Source organism: Boleophthalmus pectinirostris, unplaced genomic scaffold, assembly GCF_026225935.1.
Source record: "Boleophthalmus pectinirostris isolate CB_2022bp ecotype Guang Dong unplaced genomic scaffold, ASM2622593v1 HiC_scaffold_15, whole genome shotgun sequence".
Taxonomy (NCBI): Eukaryota; Metazoa; Chordata; class Actinopteri; order Gobiiformes; family Gobiidae; genus Boleophthalmus; species Boleophthalmus pectinirostris.
Window position 1 is genome coordinate 16,445,533 of NW_026571070.1, and position 21,962 is coordinate 16,467,494.

The 21,962-nt window shown below is 37.5% G+C and overlaps 1 protein-coding gene across 1 annotated transcript in view; it reads right to left on the bottom strand.

The window, feature by feature from the left end:
* The window catches only part of LOC110166320 (receptor activity-modifying protein 3), a 67,747-nt gene that overhangs the window by 15,128 nt on the left and 30,657 nt on the right, over positions 1 to 21,962 (bottom strand). Inside the window, exons 2-3 of the mRNA XM_020931556.2 lie at positions 1,957 to 1,986; positions 521 to 677 (exon numbers count right to left, since the gene is read on the bottom strand). Coding sequence (XP_020787215.2) covers positions 521 to 677; positions 1,957 to 1,986 — 187 coding nt within the window. The remainder of the gene's footprint in view (positions 1 to 520; positions 678 to 1,956; positions 1,987 to 21,962) is intronic.

Here is a 21,962-nt window from a genome sequence, read left to right on the forward strand (position 1 = left end):
CCTAGTCTTTGTTACTCTACAGCAAATCAAGTAATCTAAAGTATTCAGATTACATTACTCACTTTAAGTAATTTAATGGATTCCGTTTAAAAACTACATTTTGGGGTATATAATCTGTAATCTGTAGGGGAATACATTTTAAAAGTAACTTTCCCAACACTGCGGGTCCATCACCAGAAAGGTTACACAGTGCTCCTTTAAGATTGTGTTTTGTAATCCTGTTTAGTGCTAAATTATTTATTCTCTGTCACTGCGCTTTCATGCACACCAGAAAACTCAGACTCTCACTATGATGAACAACACACGGCAATCACACTAAGAGCAGAGTGGGAGAGGCATTCAACTGCACAGGGTAATAATGAGGCCGGACAATCCCAGAGGAGTGACGTGGAGTGCACCTCACACAGGATATTTTGTTGTTTATGAAGGAAATTATGGTATTTGGGTAATTGTATTTTCTATTTGATTTCAGTTGGTCTTGCTCTATACCTTTTCTCTTGTGTATCTGATTGCGTCTCACCTGATGAAGTATGTTAGGTTGCACCAGTACTGGGGCTGGATCAGAGCCATGTCCTTTTTGAAGTGCTCCCCACAGATCTCCACCTCCCACTGCAGACGGGACTCGTTACACACCCGAGGAGGAGGCGGTGGTGACGTGGGCCCCAGCGTCTCTGCTCCTGAAGACAAAACGTAACTTTAAAGGTGCATTGTGGAACATTGTAGATGAATTAATGTCCTGCCAAACTAAGCAAACCGGATGGACTGTGTGACTTATGGAAAATAATTTGTGCCATTAGATTAAAATAATAATAATTATAATAATAAATTCAAAACCTTATGAAACAAATTTTCTTTCATAGTAACTTTTCTGTTGGAGGATGTGCCACCTTCTTGTCTCCATGGAGATGTTACAGCTTTACTTTAAATGTTCCAAATTCAATGTGTCTATCTTACATTTATTCAGTTACAGGTGTTTTATTGCTTGAAAAACATCCATTCTCAATGTTAGCAGATCTGACCTTTAACTTCACCTAGTGGCGTCACCTGCTTGTTGTCATGGCAATAGATTAGATGTCATTGTGTGAAACCTTTCAGGCAAAGCAATAACATCCCTATTAATGGCCTGTTCACACAAGAATGCTTGCAGGGATAAAAATGACAAAATATTTTATTGGAAGCGCCTTTCATTTAGACAGTGACGGCTTTTTTGGGGCTTAAAAGCACAAAAATCTGAAATCGCCTTCCAGAGTGGAAAAGTTTAATACGATCCGCCGTAGCATCTACACTGTCCAAGATGCAAAACTCCAGTCAGATCTGCTCACGTCGCGTATGTATTTACGTCACATACATACAGTACATAGAAACCTGGCACGCATACTCAATTGAATTCCACACACTTTTGTGTCACTGTATGCAGGCAGATTTCCTCCAAAAAATGCTCGTCTAAAGGTGGAATAAAAAGTGAAGACGCAACGTCACTTTTGCATCTTCTGTACAGACTGTCATTATATAAATGTAGCCTTAGTCTAACTTCTAAAAGCCTGCATAGAGCACATTTTAATAGGCCATAGCAAAAGGCCTATCCATATTAGTAGTATATACTAGCAGCTATTGATACTTTGCAGCTGATGTCATTGTTATTCCCTGGGGGTGTGATGCTAACTGTGGGCACTACTCTGTCTGAAGCTCTGTTAAACTATTATGTGATTTGCTTTAACACAGTTTCAACAGTTTTTCACTCTTTTGTTGAAAATCAAACACCTAAACAGGACCACCCATGAACGCTTGTATTGACTGATGATTGGAAGAAATGTGTTGTTTAAATCCATTTTATATTTTTACTTGAGCTTTCAGACTGTCTATTCATCACTGCTACCTGCAAAAACAACTTTGATTTTCCATACTGAAATATTATCCTCAATATTATTATACATTTAATCAAAAACAGATTCTTACCTGACACTCCTCTCATCATCCAAGCGTTTACTGCAAAGAAAAAGAAACACAAATGTTACTGTCAAATCCATAGCACTGCCTTTGCAAGTTTCCAGTGAGGTTCTTGTAGTACTTTGCAGCTCCTGGTCTGAATGCTAACAGCCTCATTGCATTGTTAGTGTGGAAAAACATTGTGCACGGGTCAAAGGTCAGGGCGGAGGTTCGCAGCGGGACAGTCCTGGTGCAGCGTGGGTAATCTGAGGCCAGTGCACGGCTCCACACTGAGACGGACAGAGGGTGTTGATTGGATTCATGATTAAACTGACATGTGAGAAGTATTTTAAAAGCAGTTCCCTCTAGCAACTCATAACAGTTCTTCGTTTATTTTTACATCTGAAGTGATGCACACCTAAAGTTTTGTTATTAAGTTTGTTTATATTTTAGCAAGATATTTCAGGATTAAAATAACGAACCACATGAGAAACTTATCCCAGAACATTTTAAATATTAATGAGATCCATACCAGATAAACTAATCCACAAGCTTCTGAAAGTTATTAAAAAATGTCAAGGCTGAATTGTTGCATTAAGGACTGTGTTAGGCTCGGTTATAACAGGTGGACAGATTAACAGAACAGGGCATAGGAGACAAATGACATTGAAAATAAAATAAAAAATACAATTGCTTTGCTAATACCTTTAGTAATTTAAACAGTATTGGTCCTTGGTGGTCAAATGTGTGGCATACGTTCAATCGAAAGGGCTAAAATAGAAGTCGCTACAGTAACAAGAACAATATTCTCAATAAAAATTGGCACTATACATCACATTTAAATCTTTTTAAATAAGCAATGGTTTTAATATGGTATATGTGTGTACATCTATGGTTAAAATAGTTAAATAGTGTAGATGCTAATTCAACATTTTACAGTAATATTATTGATTACAATTTCAGCTTTTTGTTTATTTATTGTATTTATATATTTTCAGAATGACACAATCTTTATTGACAGTTTGTACTAAAAGGTGCACTGTATAACTTTTTTGATGGAGTCTCCATAACTTTCTTATCTCCAATTATATTTATTTATTTATGTATTTATATATTTATTTATTTATTTGCCTGGAAAGTTAATATGGCATTAGACCAGGGATCTCCAACTTTTTGCGTCCAGTAAGCTATCTTTACAAAATAAAAATATTAACAGTTACAAGAAATTGATTCGATATAAGAAGGCAAGCCTTAGATACAGTTAGATGCCTAATAAAACATTAAATCATTATCCATTTATTAGTGCACAAAGTTCAAAGTAACACATTCACAGTGGTAATTAATCAAATTTTAGTTATTTACTACAATACCTGTAATTCAGAAATCTTTTGGCGAGCTACTTGTAAGGGAGTGGAGAGCTACTGGTAGCTACTGAGCTATAGGTTGGAGACCCCTGCATCAGACGTATCCATAGAGACAAGCAAGTGGCGTGACCAGACAAAGTTACAAGTCATATCAACGAAGAGGAGAGCCAGTTCACAGTAAGAAAGCATGTTTTTAAGGTATTTTGATACTTAGCAATAACATCACCATGGAGACAACTGGGTGACGAGGTCCATCACCAGAAAAGTTACACAGTGCTCCTTTAAGCTTGTGTTTTGTAATCGTCTTTAGAGCTAAATGACTTCTTCTCTGTCACTGCGCTTTCACGCACACCAGAAAACACAGATCCTCACACTGATGTAAACACCACAGCCCAATCCCACTAAGAGCAGACTGGGAGAGGCATTCAACTGCACGGGGTAATTAAGAGGAGTGGCCTGGAGTATGACTCACTGCCACAGGAAAACTCTGCTGTTTGAAGTACAGCTCCTAAAACCTGCAGGGCCAGCACTGCACCTGCTAAATATAGACCACTTCCTCCTTCTGTGTCACACTCACTTACTTTTGGACCTTTTCGATGTAGAAGAGGTGAAAAATAGTTCATAGGTTTAAGTGACTTTGGAAAAAGCTACAACTTCAGTTAGGATGAGAAATCTGTTACAGCACTTGCCTTCAATGCTTTATATGTGGCAGTGTAGGAACGTAACAAAGTAAAAGTAATAAAGTACTGCACTTAATTACAAATTTAAGGTATCTGTGCTTTACTTCAGTGCATTTTTTAAGTTGATACTTTTTACTTTTACACCACTACATCTGAAAGCAGGTGTCTATACTTTCTACTCTAATACATTTTTGAAAAGGACTGAATAGTATTTATTTATTTATTTAGTATTATTATTATTTTTGTTGATAGTTCGAGACCTGCTGAAAAGGCTGAGGAGTCTATTTTTAACACATAATTTGAACAAGAATTTAATTTAATTTTTTCTATTGAACAAAATTCAGGAAAACAAATCTTGATTAAAATCACTGCTTTTGAAGCTGTATTAGATCTAAAAATCACCACAAAATATGTTTCCTCTTTAAGTTTTTTTTAATAATTTTACTTAAATAGATTTTTCATGTAATTCTTTTACTTTTACTTCAATTTTTCTTTTTTCTTTTTTTGCTCCTGTACGCAGTATTTTGCTTAAGTAAGAATACTGAGTACTTCTTCCACCACTGAAAACTAGTATCAAAAGCAGATACAAGTATGAAAAAATAGCATAAATAAACAGTTTTATAGTTTTAGGATCAGTCTTGAAATGTTGGTGGTTTTCAGATTTTATGCTGTGATGATGTCATGGAGCCAGATGGGGAGGAAGAGCCCATTTCCCCATTGATTTCACGGTGTTCTCATTGCAAATATCTAAAAATGAAACTCACAAATGTTGAACTCAATCATTTATATTAGTGATTAGACCCTAGAATTCTCTGTATTTCAACAAAAATCTGTATAAATTTTAGCTGCCTCCATCTGTATTAAATAATGTTGGTCCATGGAAAGTTGTGATGTCATCTGAAACACAACAATACAAAAGAACTAAGATTATTCTGAGTAGAAAATTACATTCTATTGTCTGAAAAATTGTGTTTTTCATAATCACTGTGGCATTGAAATCTGTATCAAGTATTAAGCCTTCTCCTTGGAATCTAAGTTGAAATTTTAGTATTATTGTGGTAACAATAGTGTACCAGTCAGTCTTATCTAAAACTTACATCATGCATCTATAAAGAGCCAATATTATGTTATTTTCTGATCTGTTTTATAATGTTGTTTCCTCACAAACATACCTGGAGTTGTGTTTTGTTTTATTCACATGTTTAACACACAAACCCTGCATATTTAGGCGCAGGTCATCTCTCAAGCAGAAAATCCTCTGTTCCACCTTATACTGTCATGTCATAATACAGGAAGAGCTCCACTGTGTTTTTAAATTCCATTCACCTTCAATAGATAAAGTTGGTTAATTTCTGCCCTGGAACTGCCTATCTCTACTGAACAAAAGCCAAATGGTAGTTGTTAATTTGAAAACTACTCTGGTGATCTAGACAAACTATTCATAAAGAGTTACTTGTGTGAATGAAAGAAAACACAACTCCAGGTATGTTTTTGAGGAGCCCACAAGAGTCCATGTGGTGTAATATGGCACCTTTAATGAAAAAAGTTTGAGTCTGATTAGAAAAGGCTGCAGTCTGGGTTTATCTTTTAGAGGTGACAGACATAAGGGCGAGTCGACCTCAGAAATACACTAAACAATTATTACTCCTCAAAGTCACAGCGGTACCATTTGCAGCACCATACCCCACCCCCAAACCTGAAAACTGTTTGAAATTATAAGTTTATATAATAATAATATAATTTATATAATAAGTTTTACTTTAAACTTTTGGATGACTTCACGACATCACAAGGCACAACAGAGCATTTTGAGCTTTGGAGATGTAGACAGAGTAATACACCATGATTACTCAAATCTCTGTGAATGAAACAAAACACAACTCCAGGTATGTTTTTGATCAGGTAACAAGATTCATGACTTAAAACTCAAGAATCAGTTTTGCTTAATATAGGACCTTTAAGCATGTTTAATTATCATTTTATCTGTGAGAGCTTTTACATCCAAACACAGACAAAAAAAAAAAAAAAAAAGAATTGGATTAAAATTTAAACACTGTCATTTGTTTCCCACAATACAAAAACAATTTTCTTCTAAATCTATAGGCTTTATAGACCAATTATTTTGCATTTTTTAACCAAAACGAATTATACTGGAGCCAGTATATAAGAACAAAAAACACTTGAAATTTTCTTTTATTACACTGAGGATGTGCAAAGCCTTCTTAAGTCTATTTTCTATCTTTTCTATTGCTTCGCAGAGATGACGCAACCATCAAACCTGTCTTTTGAAATGTGTGTTCAGAGTCTGGTCTGACAGTGAGGGCTGAATGGTGGGCCAAATTGCCCCTTTTGAGCAAAGATCGAGAATTATTTTGTGATGATTATGCACAACTACAGAAAGAGCTCATAATAAATAATATTTCTGTATTTGAACCACGCTTGACACAAAGAGACAACAAATAGTAATTTCAACTTGAGTGCCACTATTGTGAAGCCTATTTAAAGACGCTGTAGCTGATTTTTATCGATTTTAAACTTGAAAAATACAGCTCGGTCAATTTAAATAGTTTCCAGTGGTACAAACTTATTTTTCTCTTAATGTATGCATTCAGAACATCCTAATTATTCACCGTGAGTTTTGCCACAGTAACGTGACTAGTATGATAACTCACACTTCCTTATTTTCGGACACTTTCCAAGTAGATGTAGACAGCACGTCGCAGACTTAATTTGACCTTTGCTTATAAAATCTATGCGCACTGGGGCAGGACACATTTTGCTCCATGCATACAAAAAATCTGGTACAGGGCTTTTGACTTAAATGTCACTATGAACCAAAATCTGTAGCCTTACACTTACAATATTGCAATAGTCATAGTTATGCCCAATGCTTGACATATTAAATAAGAATGAGTAGAATAATTTATTTTTATGTGATCCAAAGCTATTACATTCACATCCGCTCCGCTAAACTGTATCCAACTGAAAATCTTTATTCTCAGAGAGGAGAAAATATGCCCTTTTGTGTCAGATGATCAATGCAGTAAATCAGATATTGACGTGTACAATGCGCTACAGAAATTGAAAGTTGTGACTTCAAGGCTTGGCTTTCTTCTTAGTATACATATTGCATTTTCATTTTGTTTGGGCCTCACCTTAGTGTCTCAAAAAATGTTTCTAAAATCTAGCTTCCAAATGAAATAAGCTTTAAAGGCCACATATTTTCTATTCTTCATTTTTCTTTTCTATGTTTTAATGTTGTTTCCTCATTAAAACATACCTGGAGTTTTATTTGTTTGTTTCATTCACACATGTTTAACACATACACACTCACCTGTCATGTGGTGATACAGGGAATTCTCGAGCTTGTTTTTAATCTCAATACACCTTCACTAGATTAATTTGGATGATTTCAGATCTGCCAATCTCTACTGAACAAGACGTAAAAGGTTAGCCAGATTCATCAGCTGGTTTCACTTCATGGAAACTGTCTGACCTCGCAGCATTAGGATTGGTTCGCTCGATGGTAGGCGGGTTGTTTTTTTTTACTTAGCCAATCACTGCTATTTGGTTGTGACGTATGTAATGTGCCAAATCCCGCATGAAGAAGGACAACATCTTTCTCTCTGATAAAATTCACCAAACATTCTCTTTGTTCCGACTAAATCCTTGAGCTCGGGAATCGTTGCCAACACAGAATGTATGTTTACTGTTGTGCTGTACCACAAAAGGGACCCAGACAGGCGCTTGAGTTTGACGTCATGGCTTTACAGCTTTTTACTGATTGGCCGGTGTGAGGTCTACAACTTCCAGGGTTCTTGCAAAAAGTCTAGTGTATTCTGCCTCCTGATCTAGTCACTGGAGAGAAATGAAATTGAGCAGAGGCACTAGCCAGCACCAGCCTGGCTAGTAAAAGGTAGCTGTTAATAGGGCTGGGCGATATGGATAAAAAAATATATCTCGATATATTTTGCTATATCTCGATATACGATATATATCTCGATATCTGTACAGGAAAAAATAACCCCTTAAAACGGAAAACTGCAAAAACAAATATGCCAAATTCCACAAGGTCCTTTTTTTTTAAATTTAAGTGTAAGAGGTAGGCAGTTCATATAGGAAGATTTAAGATTACAAAAACCCCTAATTACATAAATAATAATTTAACTGTTAAATAAAAGAAATAAAACATATTTCCTTTGTTTCATTCATAAATAAAACAACTCAACACAAGCTCATCTTTGCATTAACTCTGTTATCCAAACCAGAACCATGAGCTCCTTTAGCAGAAGAAGCTCAGGATGTTCCTTATTTCAATAGATTAATGTTCCTATCCAGCAGTAAGGGCTCTGAGGTTTCCCACAATCCACTGCAGATCAAACCCAATGTTTCCAAACACTTTTGTACAACAGATTATTAATTAAAATCTTCTGCATAAATAGAATTTACATTACTAAACTTTACAAGATATATAGCATAACGACTCAAGAGCCACATCAGCCCATTTCAGATTATAGTGTTATTTATTTATGTTTTTGTTTTTTGTTTTTGCAGCTTTGCGCAGACTTGTTTACGTTTTACAGAAACGAAACTTAAAAAGAGCATGGCTAATTTGCATAAACAGCGCACTCCACGTGCCGCTCATGCGGTTCAACTTCTTTTGGACTAAAGGACACGACTTGGTGGAATATGAGATGTGCTGCTGGTGGCCTTGTCTCTAAATGGTGGAAAAGGTTCATGGTGCTTGAAGCTTTTCACTGGCAGCAACTTTCGGCGTTCACGGTGATAGTGAGGAGTGAATGAGACACGAGCGAACAAAATCAGGGAGGCGGGGGCGCGCGGGCGGCGACAGAGAAGACAAACAAGCGAAGCGGCGAAATCAAAATTGAATATAAGCATTATATCGATATATACGATATGTCAGAATTCATATCAAGTTTTTTAAAAATCTCGATATATTAAAAATATCGAGATATCGCCCACCCCTAGCTGTTAACTTCAAAACTACCACTACATGACAATACTAATGATTGAGGATTGCTCAAACATGTGTGAATAAAACAAAACACAACTCTGGGTATGTTTTTGAGGAGATAACAGTATTATAACGTGGCTTAAAGCTCACAAGAATCCATTTTGTGTAATGTCGGGCCTTTAAAGCAATGAGAAACAAGTAACACAATGCTAAACTCTCACTCATGTTGTATGCTTTTTTTTGCATTTTATTTTTCCACAGAGTTGACCCGAGAACGACAGTCTTAAAATAGTTTCTAAATTTAGCTTCCAACACAAATAATCTTTAGAGCAATGGGAAACAAGATCAAGAAAACACTGCATTGCTTTTTATAGCTTTTGTAGCTTTCCAGACATCAACTGTATAGCAAATATTTTTAGAAACACTTTTTCACATGCTGGGAAAAATCACAGAACTAAACAGCTCGTAATGACATATTCAAGTGCCTTTAGCCCAGTTTGCTAATTAATCATCAAGACACGGCCACGCTGAGAGAGAACCAGATGGGACCAGGAACCAGCTGTTAGTGAAGAGTTATAAATAAATACAAAACAGGAAGTAGTGGAGGATAATCCGATCAGAGGCGAGCAGCGGGGGGCCTTTGTGAAATCACGACTGCTAGCAAGCTCGTGTTCGATTCCGCTAATGTGGCGTCCAAATGGTTTTACGGGGGATTTGAATTGGCGATTTAAGTGAGTGAGTTTTACAGATCAATAAGCACAGGGCAGTGATGAACGCAGAGCCAATATGGATCACATTGTAAAGCAGTTTATCAGATGAAACGAGATGACAGCGAGGGAATGAGTCAAAGAGAATCGTTTCAATGCTAATCCGCTATAGTCACTGGACAAACACTCAAATCCAGTGTAGAGAAACTTCAAGCCTAAGATATTCACAATGACTTTTAGTATAGGATTTATATTATGTATTACTATTTAAAGGTCCGTCTTATTACGCAAATTCACTTGTGAGCTTTAAGTCATGTTATAATGTTGTTCATCGAAACCAAACTTGGAGTTGGGTTTTGTTTCATTCACACGTTTGAGTAATCCTGCATTATTCTGTCTGCATCTCTAATGCTCAAAATGTTCTTTTCCACCTTCCTGTATTACCACATGACATCATAAGGTGGGACAGAGAATATAGATCAGAAAATAGTGCATTATGGGTGCTTTAATTAATGAGAACTGGGATGTAAGCAAATAGTTATTAATAGGCTAGATTTTTATAGTAAGATTCATTAATTATGTTGTTAATTTAATAATTTGTCTGTGAAGCTCCATAGATTTAGTCAGGCTGGCGCCACATAGTGCCTCCGCTCAATTTCATTTCTCTCCAGCGACGAGGTCAGGAATCAGAATACACTAGATGGTTTACAAGAACCCTGGAAGTTGTAGACCGCGCACCGGCCAATCAGCGAAGAGCTGTGAAGCCATGACTGTGTCCCTTTTGTGGTACAGTACAACAGTAAACAAAGGGGTCGAGATGGATGTAGACAAAGCGATACAGTCTGTGTTGGCAACGATTCCCGAGATCGAGGATTTAAAGCTGGAACAAAGAGAGGGTTTGGTGAATTTTATCAAAGACATTATTGCCCTACTTCCTACAGGATTTGGAGCATTACATACATCATGACCGAATAACAGCGACTAAATAAAATTGGTTAAATAAAAAAGTACTTGCCTACCGTTGAACGAAGGAATCTTAAGGCTGCGAGGTCAGACTGTTTTCATGAAGTGAAACCGACTGATGAATCAGGCTACCATAGACTGGCAGACAGACAGACAATGCTTACAGACAGTTTAAATGCCATACTGTGGAACAATCCAGGCAATGCAAAAACATCTCCATGGAGACAAGCAGGTGGAAAAGAGACAACAGAAACTGAGATTAACTAACATAATATTTAAAGTTGCACAATGTGAGAAGCTGTAATAACAAATTGCCCCATTCCCTTGATCTGTTGAATCATGTCCAGCTGAACTGTTGGACACATTGGGTTCCCAGTGTCCTGCTGGTGAGCACGGGGGCATCCCGCTGAGCCCGGGACAGACTGGGGCAGAACATAGTACACAGGGTTTGGGACATGGTCTTCCAATCTCTCACTCTCTCTCTTTCTCTGTTCTCTGATCTTTCTTTCTTAATCTAACGCTCTCTCTCTCCTCTCCCTCTTCTATCTCTGTTTGTATTCTCTTTCTTGCACTCTTTTGTTCTTACCCTCTCTCTTCTCCCCCACTCTCTCCTTTTCTCTCTTTCTCCCTCTCTCTTCATCTCTCTTCATCTTCCTGTGGACACAAGTGGTCGACTCAGTGATCTGTATTCACACCTGGTATTTTCACTCGCCCTGCAGATACCACATTGTTTATTCTTTTCTCTTAAATCTGCAAAGGACTCGAGCTTATCATGTGATTAAAAAACAGACATTTCCACCATTTTAATACTATATTTTCACAAAGCATCACTATTGCCATCATATCTGGATTGCTCAGCTTCTGAATCTGAATATTAGCAAGCAGGTTTGTTTACCCTCTAACCAAAGGGTAACTGGTTAAAAACTGATGGTTTACCATGGCAACACTTTACAATCAATGGGCCTTGCTGAATCAAAAACAAAATGGCATAAATGGTTAGGTTTGCCCACCAACTAGAAGGTAACTGGTTCTTCCAAACACATGGTGACAGGTGACAACAAATTATGAAAAAAATTGAGCTACACAATGAAAAAAGTGAAAAAACTGTCAGAAATAGTTCATTTTAACCGGTTTGTAATAGTTCAAAGTTATTCCTCACTTATCTTATGCCTTCAGAATATTGTAATTATTCACCACAATGGGTTCATAAGAGCTTTTGACAACTCTCAGAGACCAGCGCAACTAGCATGCTAACACACACTTTCTGCTTTAACTGGATGCAGACAGCACAGCACACAGCAGACATATTTTGACCTTGAGAGCTGCTTATACTATATATCTGTATTGGAGCAAGACGAATTTTACTCAGTTGTATAGGAGAAAATTGGTACAGCCCCTTTAATATTTAATCTCACACATATTCACTTCATGTAAAGGTCATGGTACTGCAGATATTTACTCAACAATGTGGAAATAGATTGGATGCATAGAGCGTAAAACAGCAGTGCCCTGTGCCCTTGTGCCTAATGGAAATCTTCTTGCCGACTTAAGCATTTCTTGCAGATTGAGATATCTCTGCTGCTTGTGACTGTTTTGTCCAGGATCTGAACCTCTGGGTAAATGGGCTTCTACATTAAATGGATCACACAGACTGGAGCAGAGCCACAGTGTTTGAATGAATGAACAAAGACAACAGATTTCTTATGCAGGAGGAGTGCGGGGAGGCTCGGGCACACTGTATAAAAGGTGACATGCATAGACCTACCGAACCAAAAATACATCGACATAGACTCTGGGATTTCTCTATTTTCTAGCAGTTGAATTGTATTTTAAAGGTCCTATGTTACTCAAAATTGACTCTTGTGAGCTTTTAGTCATGTTGTAATGGGGGGGTTATTGTTTTTTTTGTTTTAAGTTAACAGCTACTATTTACCGTTTGTTCTGTAGAGATTGCCAATTCCAGGACTGCAAATTTTAATATGATTCTTGTGGTGTATGGAGTTTAAAAACACAGTAGTAGTACATGACATTGCAATAAGTGTTTTTAGTGTGCGCTTTGTGTGTTAAACATGTGGTTTATGGGTCCTTTAAGACTGTGTTGTGGGTTCTAATAATTTATTAACAGAAGTGCACAAAAACAGTGAAAATTTAAAAAATATATATATGTACAGGTTGTGGTAGTCCCCTTTTATAATACAAGACTCCTCCCCCAAATCAATTAACAAAACCTGCATTTTTCCCTACAAATAGAAATAAATAACTTCCCCTTTTAATACTAAAAAATTATAAACATTACCAAAAACAAAAATATCCTAATAATAAACTTTAAACACAGATAGGGAAAAAAAATAATATTACCCAAGCACAAAACGGAAAGAGAGGCAAGAATTTTCTGTTTTTCAACTGAAGGTCATATTATTAATTCTGTTCATAGTGTTCAAAAAGGTTGACAATATCAGTTAGATTGCTGGGTTTCAGAAACAGCTGAAATAACTGTGATTAAAATACAGATTATTTTTAGCCATTCAGGGTCTACTTTATGCTACTCAACATTTGTGCACTTACCTTTTGGATATTTCATGGCCAAGTATAATGTAAACAATAGGAAAAATGACTCGTGTCCCCATCTGGGTGTATGACATCTCTCCACAGCCAATACTGCCAATACTCAATGGTGTTTAGGTTGTATACCTGCAGCTGCTCTTTGACTGTTACGGGCCCCGGCCCTTTGATATTTGTTAGAGTACTCCCGTTCTTCTGTAATTGCTTTTGTCTGCGCATGATGCTCCCGGTCCGCGAGCCCTGGACCCGGATGCGTGGGAGTACCCGGGACGGAGGCTGGCGTCGCAGCGCGTCGGCGATTGGCCCTTCATCCCTGCGCTCCCACCAATCCGCGGATGCCACCTGTGATGGCGGAGGATTGAAAAGGGACCATCTTCCGCCTGCTCGAGGCGGCTGGATTACTGCGGCCAGCTCGCCCTTTTTGTTTGATGTTGCGTTGTCTCATTTTGTTATATTGCTGGCTGTTGCCTCGTTTAGTTCGTTGAGACACCTTTTTTTGTTTGCAGTAAACCTTGAGTTAGATTTGGTACATTGTATTTAGTTAGGGCTCTTTAGTTCATTAGATTATTTTGTTTAACTCCTATTTATTTTCATCTTAATTGCCTGTTGTTGTTTTTTTTGGTCTTCCCTTACACTGTAAATAATAAATGCTCAATTTTTAGGTAAACCTTTAACATCCTGTTTTTTTTTTTTTTTTGTTACTTCCCTTTCTCCCCTAGCAAAGGGAACGTAACATTGACTGACTGATTCCACAGAGGAATCAGAATACACTAGATGGTTTGCAAGAATCCCTGAAGTTGTAGACCACGCACCAGCCAATCAGCAAAGAGCTGTGAAGCCATGACATCAAACTCAAGCACTTGTCTGAATCCCTTCAAGATGGATGTAGACGAAGCCATACATTCTGTGGGGGCAGAATTCCTGAGATTGAGGATTTAAAGTTGGAACTAAGAAAATGTTTGGTGAATTTTATGAAGGGAAAAGACATTGTTGCCTTTTTTCTTACGGGATTTGGTGCATTACATATGTCACGATCAAATAACAGCGATTGGTTAAATTTTTTTAAAAAGTACCCGCCTACCGTCAAGTGAATGAATCTGAATGCTGCGAGGTCACACGGTTTCCAAGAAGTTAAAACAGGCTGATGAATCAGGCTAATACTTTGGTTACCCGTTTTAAAATGTACTTAAGTAAAGAAGTACTTTTCTACTTCGACCTTCCACCACCGCCTCCAGCCACCCTTCACTTCCAAGTTACACAACATATACATACATTTACATTTATACATTTGAAGTGCCTTGCCTAAGTACGTAACTACAGTATATGCACTGGTCTGAGGGAGGATTAAACTGCCAACCTTCTGTTTAGAAAATGATTTCAAGTGACTGTTTTCTGACTGGATAAAGGACAATTGTGGCTGTACAGTTGTGTGATGGTGAACAGGACACAGGCTCCACTGTTTAACACTGGCTCCATTGGCAGCTCCGCAACTATGCTTTTAGCAACTGACGAACAACAAACTGCACTTACAAGAGGTGGAGGGATCAGTGTGGCCATAACTGATTTAAGTGTTTTGAAATAAAACTCCACACCTCTTCATCGGTCTTGGTCCAGTTGAGCGCCAATTTTTACTCAACAAAACAAAAACATGTGTGGATCAGTGGATTTATACTGGCAGGGTAATTATGAAATAAGAATGAATATTTGTTTTGTAAAGGCTCAAATAGTGGGATGGGGGCAAAAGTCAAATTAATTATAAACATTGGCAGCTTAATACCAACAGACTGCTAATGTGCTTATGATTGTAAAATGTATTTAGCAACTCCTATCGGTAGACAATAAAATGAAGTGGAGTGTGAAGAGTGTGATGTCACCCATAGCGTTCAGCTCCAGTCAAATGAAGCTCATCGAGGCTGGTGGATACAGGGGCAAATTTTGAGCCAGGGGCAAACAAAGAGCCAATCTGGAAAAAAAGAGCCTGATTTGTCTTTTATAAATGTTCATATCTTGTTTTACAGACAAAATAGCAGAATAAAAACACTAGGATCATGTGGATGGGTTAATACACACAATTTAAGACCAAAAGGAGGAGACTAACTGCAGCATTTACAGAGAGAGGGGCAAAGATTTTTCAATATAAAGTGAATTGATGCCAGAGTCAATGGAGCTGGAAGCGCACCAAAGCTCACTTACTATCTGGAACGCAACGCCTAGCAGGTTAGTCCATTTATAAATACATTCTATGCTCATTCCAGATGAACTACCAGCTCTGAATATGGTTTGAATGAACAGCAGCAGTAATGGGCAATGCTGTATTTATAAAGTAATGACTTTTCATACACAGTTATTTCTCAAAACAGCAATAACACAAAGCCTTAAGTCACCACTGCAGGAGCCCTCATTGACAATTGGCTCTAACAGACTTCTTCCTATCCTGAGCATGAGTGGTGTTTTTCCCAGAAGTCTGCCCTCAATCCGACATACTTTACAGGCTATTAAACTCAGTGTCTTTTCAATTTCCTCCTACAGTAAAGTCTGTTCGCCAACTCGTCACTGTGGGCTCAATATAATGAAGCAAGCTGCAGCCATCCACATGAGTTACGCTCCCTGTCAGGCTAATAGTGTTTTCACTTTCACCAAATGCCAATTGACACAAAATAATCTGACAGTTTGAACTCTTTGTTGACACAGGGCTGAGCGAAATAATGACTCTCTTGCTAAGAATAGACAGCTGAAAATGCAACGTAAGCTGGGTTAATCAACAAAGGTGAAACTCATCACAGGTCCTATATTACACAAAATTGACTCTTGTGAGCTTTAAGCCACATTAGAATGCTGTTAGCTCATTGAAAACATACCCAGAGTTGTGTTTGGATTCATTCACGCCCATATTACGCTATTTTCTGATCTGTTTTAATGTTGTTTCCTCATCAAAAAAAATCCCTGGAGTTTTGTTTTGTTTAACACACACACCCTGCGTATTTAGGCTGTCAAATAGAAAACACTCTTCCTCTTTGTGTCATGTGATAATACAGGAAGCGCTCCACTGTGTTTTTAAACTCTGTATGCCTTCACCAGAATAATTTGGATCATTTCAGTCCTGGAATTGACAATCTACTGGACAAAAGGTAAAAGCCATTAATTTGAAAACTGCCAAAGCCTGATCTCGTCATCTCGAAGCTCTTGAGGCTAAACAAAGGCCGGGCCTGCGTAGTACTTGGATGGGAGACCACTGGGATTTCCAGGTGGTGCAGTGGGGCACCAGTCGCAAAAACTGTTGTTGTATTCTTAGGCAAAACACTTCACCTACATTTCCAAGTAAGAAAGTGATGTGTGCGAGTGTTGGTGGTGGTTGGATGGACCAATGGTGCAGATTGGTAGCCTCACTTTATTGAGTGAATGAATAATGAACTGTAAAGTGCTTTGTCTTGAATGGTGCTATATAAATGCAGCAATTAATAATAATAATAATTATAAAAACTATAACAACATGACATCCCAAGGTGGAGCAGAGCATTTTGAGCTTTGAAGATGTAGCCAGATTAATAATGCAGGATTACACAAACATGTGTGAATGAAACAAAACACATCTCCTGTCATGTTTTGATGAGGTAAGAGCATTATAACATTGCTTAAAACTCACAGGAATCCACTTTGACCTTTAACTTCCAACTTTCCACCTCCTGCAGATCAGACTTTGTGAAGCAGCGTTCATTTTGTCCAGTACAATCCAGTCACATTAACGCACACTTATGCTAATTGGACTTCTGCTCCGGTCAGAGACTCCAGCCTCCTCCGTGATACTATCTGAACAATTATCATTTCCACAAACGAGACAAAAGACAATGACTTTGAATTAGAAAGGAACCGAAAGTTTCCGAAGTGCACGCAGGGTTACAAGTAATCCAAATTAGCATTGTAATGGTTTATATAATGAGTTCCTCCTTGACTCTAGGCTACTTTTGTGCCGAGATTAAAAATATGTTAATCTGCTGACAAGTTGAAGCAGTGGAGTAATGTGTGTCTATGGGGATAATAGAGACATTAACATCACAACATTAAACTGGAGTAATTAGCCTTGATCTTGTTTCTTGGCAGCGATTCATTACAGTTTCCAAATGTAAATGACTTCAAAATGTCTTCAGAGCCTCATGTAAGAAATACACTATGACAGTAAGTACTTGATTGATGCTAGCAGTAATAGCTTTAATAGAGTGGTGCCATTTTAAATTTGTTAGCGTGAAAGGTTGTTAGCCACATTGTGCTAATAGCAAGAATTTCTGTCTTAGTTGCAGTAAATCATAACTCCATTCTGCAGCCTGGGAGCACTTATGGGACCTCATCACAATATATTAAAATGACAAAGAGCAAAAATACAAATGATGATAATACATTCAAAATAAGTTAAAGGAGGCTAGTGTCAAAGAAGACATAATTACACAATTGTGTGTAATTATGTTTTTAATTGTTTTTTTTTTTTTTTGTTTTTTTTTTTTTTTGGGGGGGGGTATCTGCGTGTAGGTCTGTAATATTCAGTTGTATCCATGGATCTGTGACCTTATCTTCACTCTGTATCAGCATTTCGTCAGAATATCCTGTCCTCAGTAGGGTCAGTGTTTCTATGCTTATTCCTTTCACTGCTACATATATATGTGAATTGGGATTGTCTGTGCTCACAAAAAATGAAGACAAATCACAGAAACAGACTGAATGCTGTGTCTGATCTGTGTGTTCCACTTTCCTCCTGCACTCCGGACTAGGAAGCGCTACAAAAACGCAGACAGGCTCAATTATCTCATTAGAAATGTTGAAATGTTAAGACATGCTTTGTATAATTTCTAATCTTTTTGTAATTATTTTATTGACTATTTTGGTCAAATATTGCTAGTTTAATTAAATGTTGAAAAGAAAAAGAAATGGGCTACTTTATAATGTCCAAATAGGCGACTTATGGATCCTTTTATTGCTGGTTTAATCACTGTTTTTCATTGTTTAAAACTTGAGTAATACTAATTGTTCAGAGAGACGGGAATAACGTCTATTCACTTGGGTTGCGAAGGTTTGTGACTTTTAAAATATGGGTCCCCAGAAAAAAGTTTGGGAAACACTGATCTTTTACATAAGGGTGAATTGTTATACAGTGGTAGGGAGTATTATCTGTTAGATAAGGGTGAGTTGTTGTACAGTTGTATGGAGTATGACTAAAGTCCTGTATCTCTCACTGTTTGAGCAGAGTTGTAGGAGCCTGTTGTAGAATGAGCTCCTCTGTCCCTCACATTTCAGGCTCAAACTAAAGTCTAAAGATTGATTCCATTCACCAACAACATAAACCTGATTAAAGGTGCACTTTCATACCTGGTAGTGATGTTATTGCTTACATTTACTCACTCACTTGCTCAAAAATACCCTGAAAAACAAGTGGAAGATTAATAGATTTGCCAGATCTGATCAGTACCTTCTTTGTACAACCTACTCCCTACAAAATGAAGCATCCTCATACGGAGACAAGTAGATGGCAGATACTCAAAAAGTTACATAAAGTAGCTTTAAAGGTGCATTGTGTAATTTTTCTGGTGAAGGGTCTATCATTGCTGTGACTGGAATGTTCCACAGTATGACATTAGACAGCCCTACTTTACATTTAGTCAACTGCGGTGGTTTTATTGCTCAAAAATACCTAAAAAAAAAACAAGCATTCTGACTGTGAGCGGGGTTGACTCTCCATAAATTTGGTCTGATTTGGTCTTCATAAAGATAGAAAGGTTTAATACCATACTGTGAATCATTCCAGACAAACTTAGAACATTTCCACAGAGAAAAGCATCTGACAGACCCTTCACCAGAAAAGTTTTAAGCAGAAGTCTATGATATGTGGGTTTTGTATGGGTCATTACGGTAAGAGAGGGTTATACGAGGGGAGAGTCTTTGGTTGTCAAAACCTCCTCCGGACTCAGTTGAATGAACAGAGAAGGACGATCCAAGGTCAACAAGAGCTGCGGATACATTTAGAAACATGGTGTGTAGTCCTGCTGTCTATTAAAAAGCAAGTTGGAAAAATCGGAAGTGAGAACCGCCTCAAGCTTTTAGCAAAATTGACTTCCATTAGAGTGGACTTTTACTCAACTTGGACCCCAAACTTCACAATATCGGCTGTGTTCCTTTAAGAAACTGTGCAACAATAGCAAAGGTGATTTTTTACTTGAGAGACTGTACAAAAGAGAGAGAAGTCTAGCAGTGGAGAGCAAATGTCAAACGTGGATTAGGCTATGAGTGAATGTTCCTTTAAAATGGAAATCGATTAAGTGCTCCACAAAGAGTATTTTATTTTTCACACAAAGCCGAGCTGGTTAAATACAGTTGACTGCAAATTGTGTAAAGGCAGGGACTCTTTTAACAGTTACAAAGGTGGGATTTTTTTGGCATAACAATAGGGGAACGGACTAGCAAATGAGGTAAAAGCTATTTAGAATTGTGTCAATTGCAGGAATTATGCAGTTTTACTCACAATAGCGCCCGGAAAACGGCAACTGTTACCGCGACTACTTCTTGTGCAGTTTGATCTGAGGTTCTTGCCAAGTTGTGCCAAAATAAAAACATATTTAAAGATCAGGCATTGGACAGAGAGTTGTGGGTGGATGTGACTGGCACCATTTTAAAAAGTACCCAAATAAAATTAATACTTGAGAATGTTAATAGGTTGTTTATTTGGTTTTGTTTTATGATATTAAGAGACACAGTGATATGGTATTTTGCTGCGCATAGAGCCTATTGTAATGTAAAAGTACCATGGTATGCTTTTAGGTATGTTAAAAGCACTCAAATTGATTATTACTGACCCCTTGTGGTTGGAGTTAGTATCTTTGGCCCTATCTCACGTACACCCTGGAAAAAAACTGGACAACCACTCTGGACAAAAATGGACTTTCCCTGAATACTTTGATAATAGTTTTGATCTATATCAGTGCTAGTATTAAGATGAGGGGTGTAAAGATATCCAAGTCTCACGATACAATATCGTCACAGTACGAACCTAAGATATCTATTGCGATATCGTTTGAAAGCTCACGATATAGTGGGGAGGCTCACGATTAGGGATGTAACAATAATACAACAATAACAATGATAATAGCCTTGACAAGACTTAATCCAAAGAACTAAGACTTAAAATTTCTTAGAACTGTTATTTCTTCTTGTAGTTTACAGTGAAATAGAGCAAAGGATCATGGTCTATGTAGTTCCCTCTGTCTTTTTTTGCTACTGCTATTGCTATTGTTATTATTATCTGCTATTATCTGCTATTATTATCTGCTATTGCTATTATCTGCTATTGCTGCATCATAACTCTTAATTTAAGGAAAAAGACTTGTAATTCAATATATTGTGATGGTCCACAATATTATTATGAGAACTTTGACAGTACGATATCACGATATTTCGGTTATTATTACATGTGGTCATATTAAAGAAAGTACTATTATTTTGTTTTGACAATTCCATTTTATTTTCTAAGAAAGTCATTTCCTTAGTATTAATTTGAAATTATTTTATTGAGACTATACAAAGGTTATGATAAGAATATTGCAATATGTTTTAAAGAAGCTTAAACAATCTCACTTTCACTTTTTTTTTCTTACAAAAATCAGGCTGGTTTCTAAATCACATCAAGGACGCGCAAGGTGAGCAGCCCAAACGTGGTGTGAATAAATTGGTGCTTTTCCTTTTGTCGTTTGTGATTTTGAATAAAGCTGAGCGCTCTTTAAAGACCCTTAGAAGACGTGGCCGCCTCCTGCGTTCAGCCTTTGAACAAAAACAACCACAGAAATGGTGGGGGGCAGGGGGGCAGGGAGGAGCAGATCAATGGGAGTGTGGACCACCGAAGGAAATGCTTGTTTGGGTTGTTCGGGTCGACACGCACGCATGCCCCCGAGAAAAGTGGAGCGCTGTGTGGACACCTTATTTTAGCTCAGGGACTTAAACAGGATAGGCACATCAGATGATCAAATGAGAAGAGACGGAGCCTGTGTATATCAAGGAAGCTGTAGTATAAAGGGAAAAACAATGAATACTAAATGTACATTTTTTGGATTTGTAAAAATTTTATTTGAGCTCATACTACTCTTAAAGTAATCCCAAAACATGCACTATTCGTGTGTTTCATTTTCCTGTTTGTAGGTGCAATTTTACTACTTTTCATCAGTCAAAAGTGTATTATTATATTATTATTTAGTTTTTAATTGTAGGTTCACCTCCTGCTTAACTCTATAGATATAGGTAGGTCAAGTTAAAGCTCGCATCGGTGGAGAGGTGACCCCGCTAACAGTTGTAATGGTTAATGCCATACTGTGGAACATTTCAGGTATAATGATAACATCACCATGGAGACAAAAAATGGCAGATTCTCTTTCAAAACAATTGCAAAGTAATAAGACCTACTGTGCTTGTGCTACATAACTGCATCATCTATGCCCCTGTACATCATGGAGTTATATTTTGAACATTTTAAATTGCAATAATCATCTAAACCAACTGAATTCCACACTAGCAAACTGCAGAGCCCGATGGGAGCTGACGTCACCATAAACATCGTCACAACAAAGAGTCAGCAACTCCAGTGGATAGCTGCAAATCATGCGAGTGAGCAGTAGATTTATTTATTTATTTTTTTTCCATTTGTACCAAAATTGCTATGTGTCACTGCTGAATCCTGCATGTCTCACCAATTAAGAAAATAAAATTAGAAATGACATAGTACAAAGCAGCGGGCCTATGCCTGTGCCACTGAAAA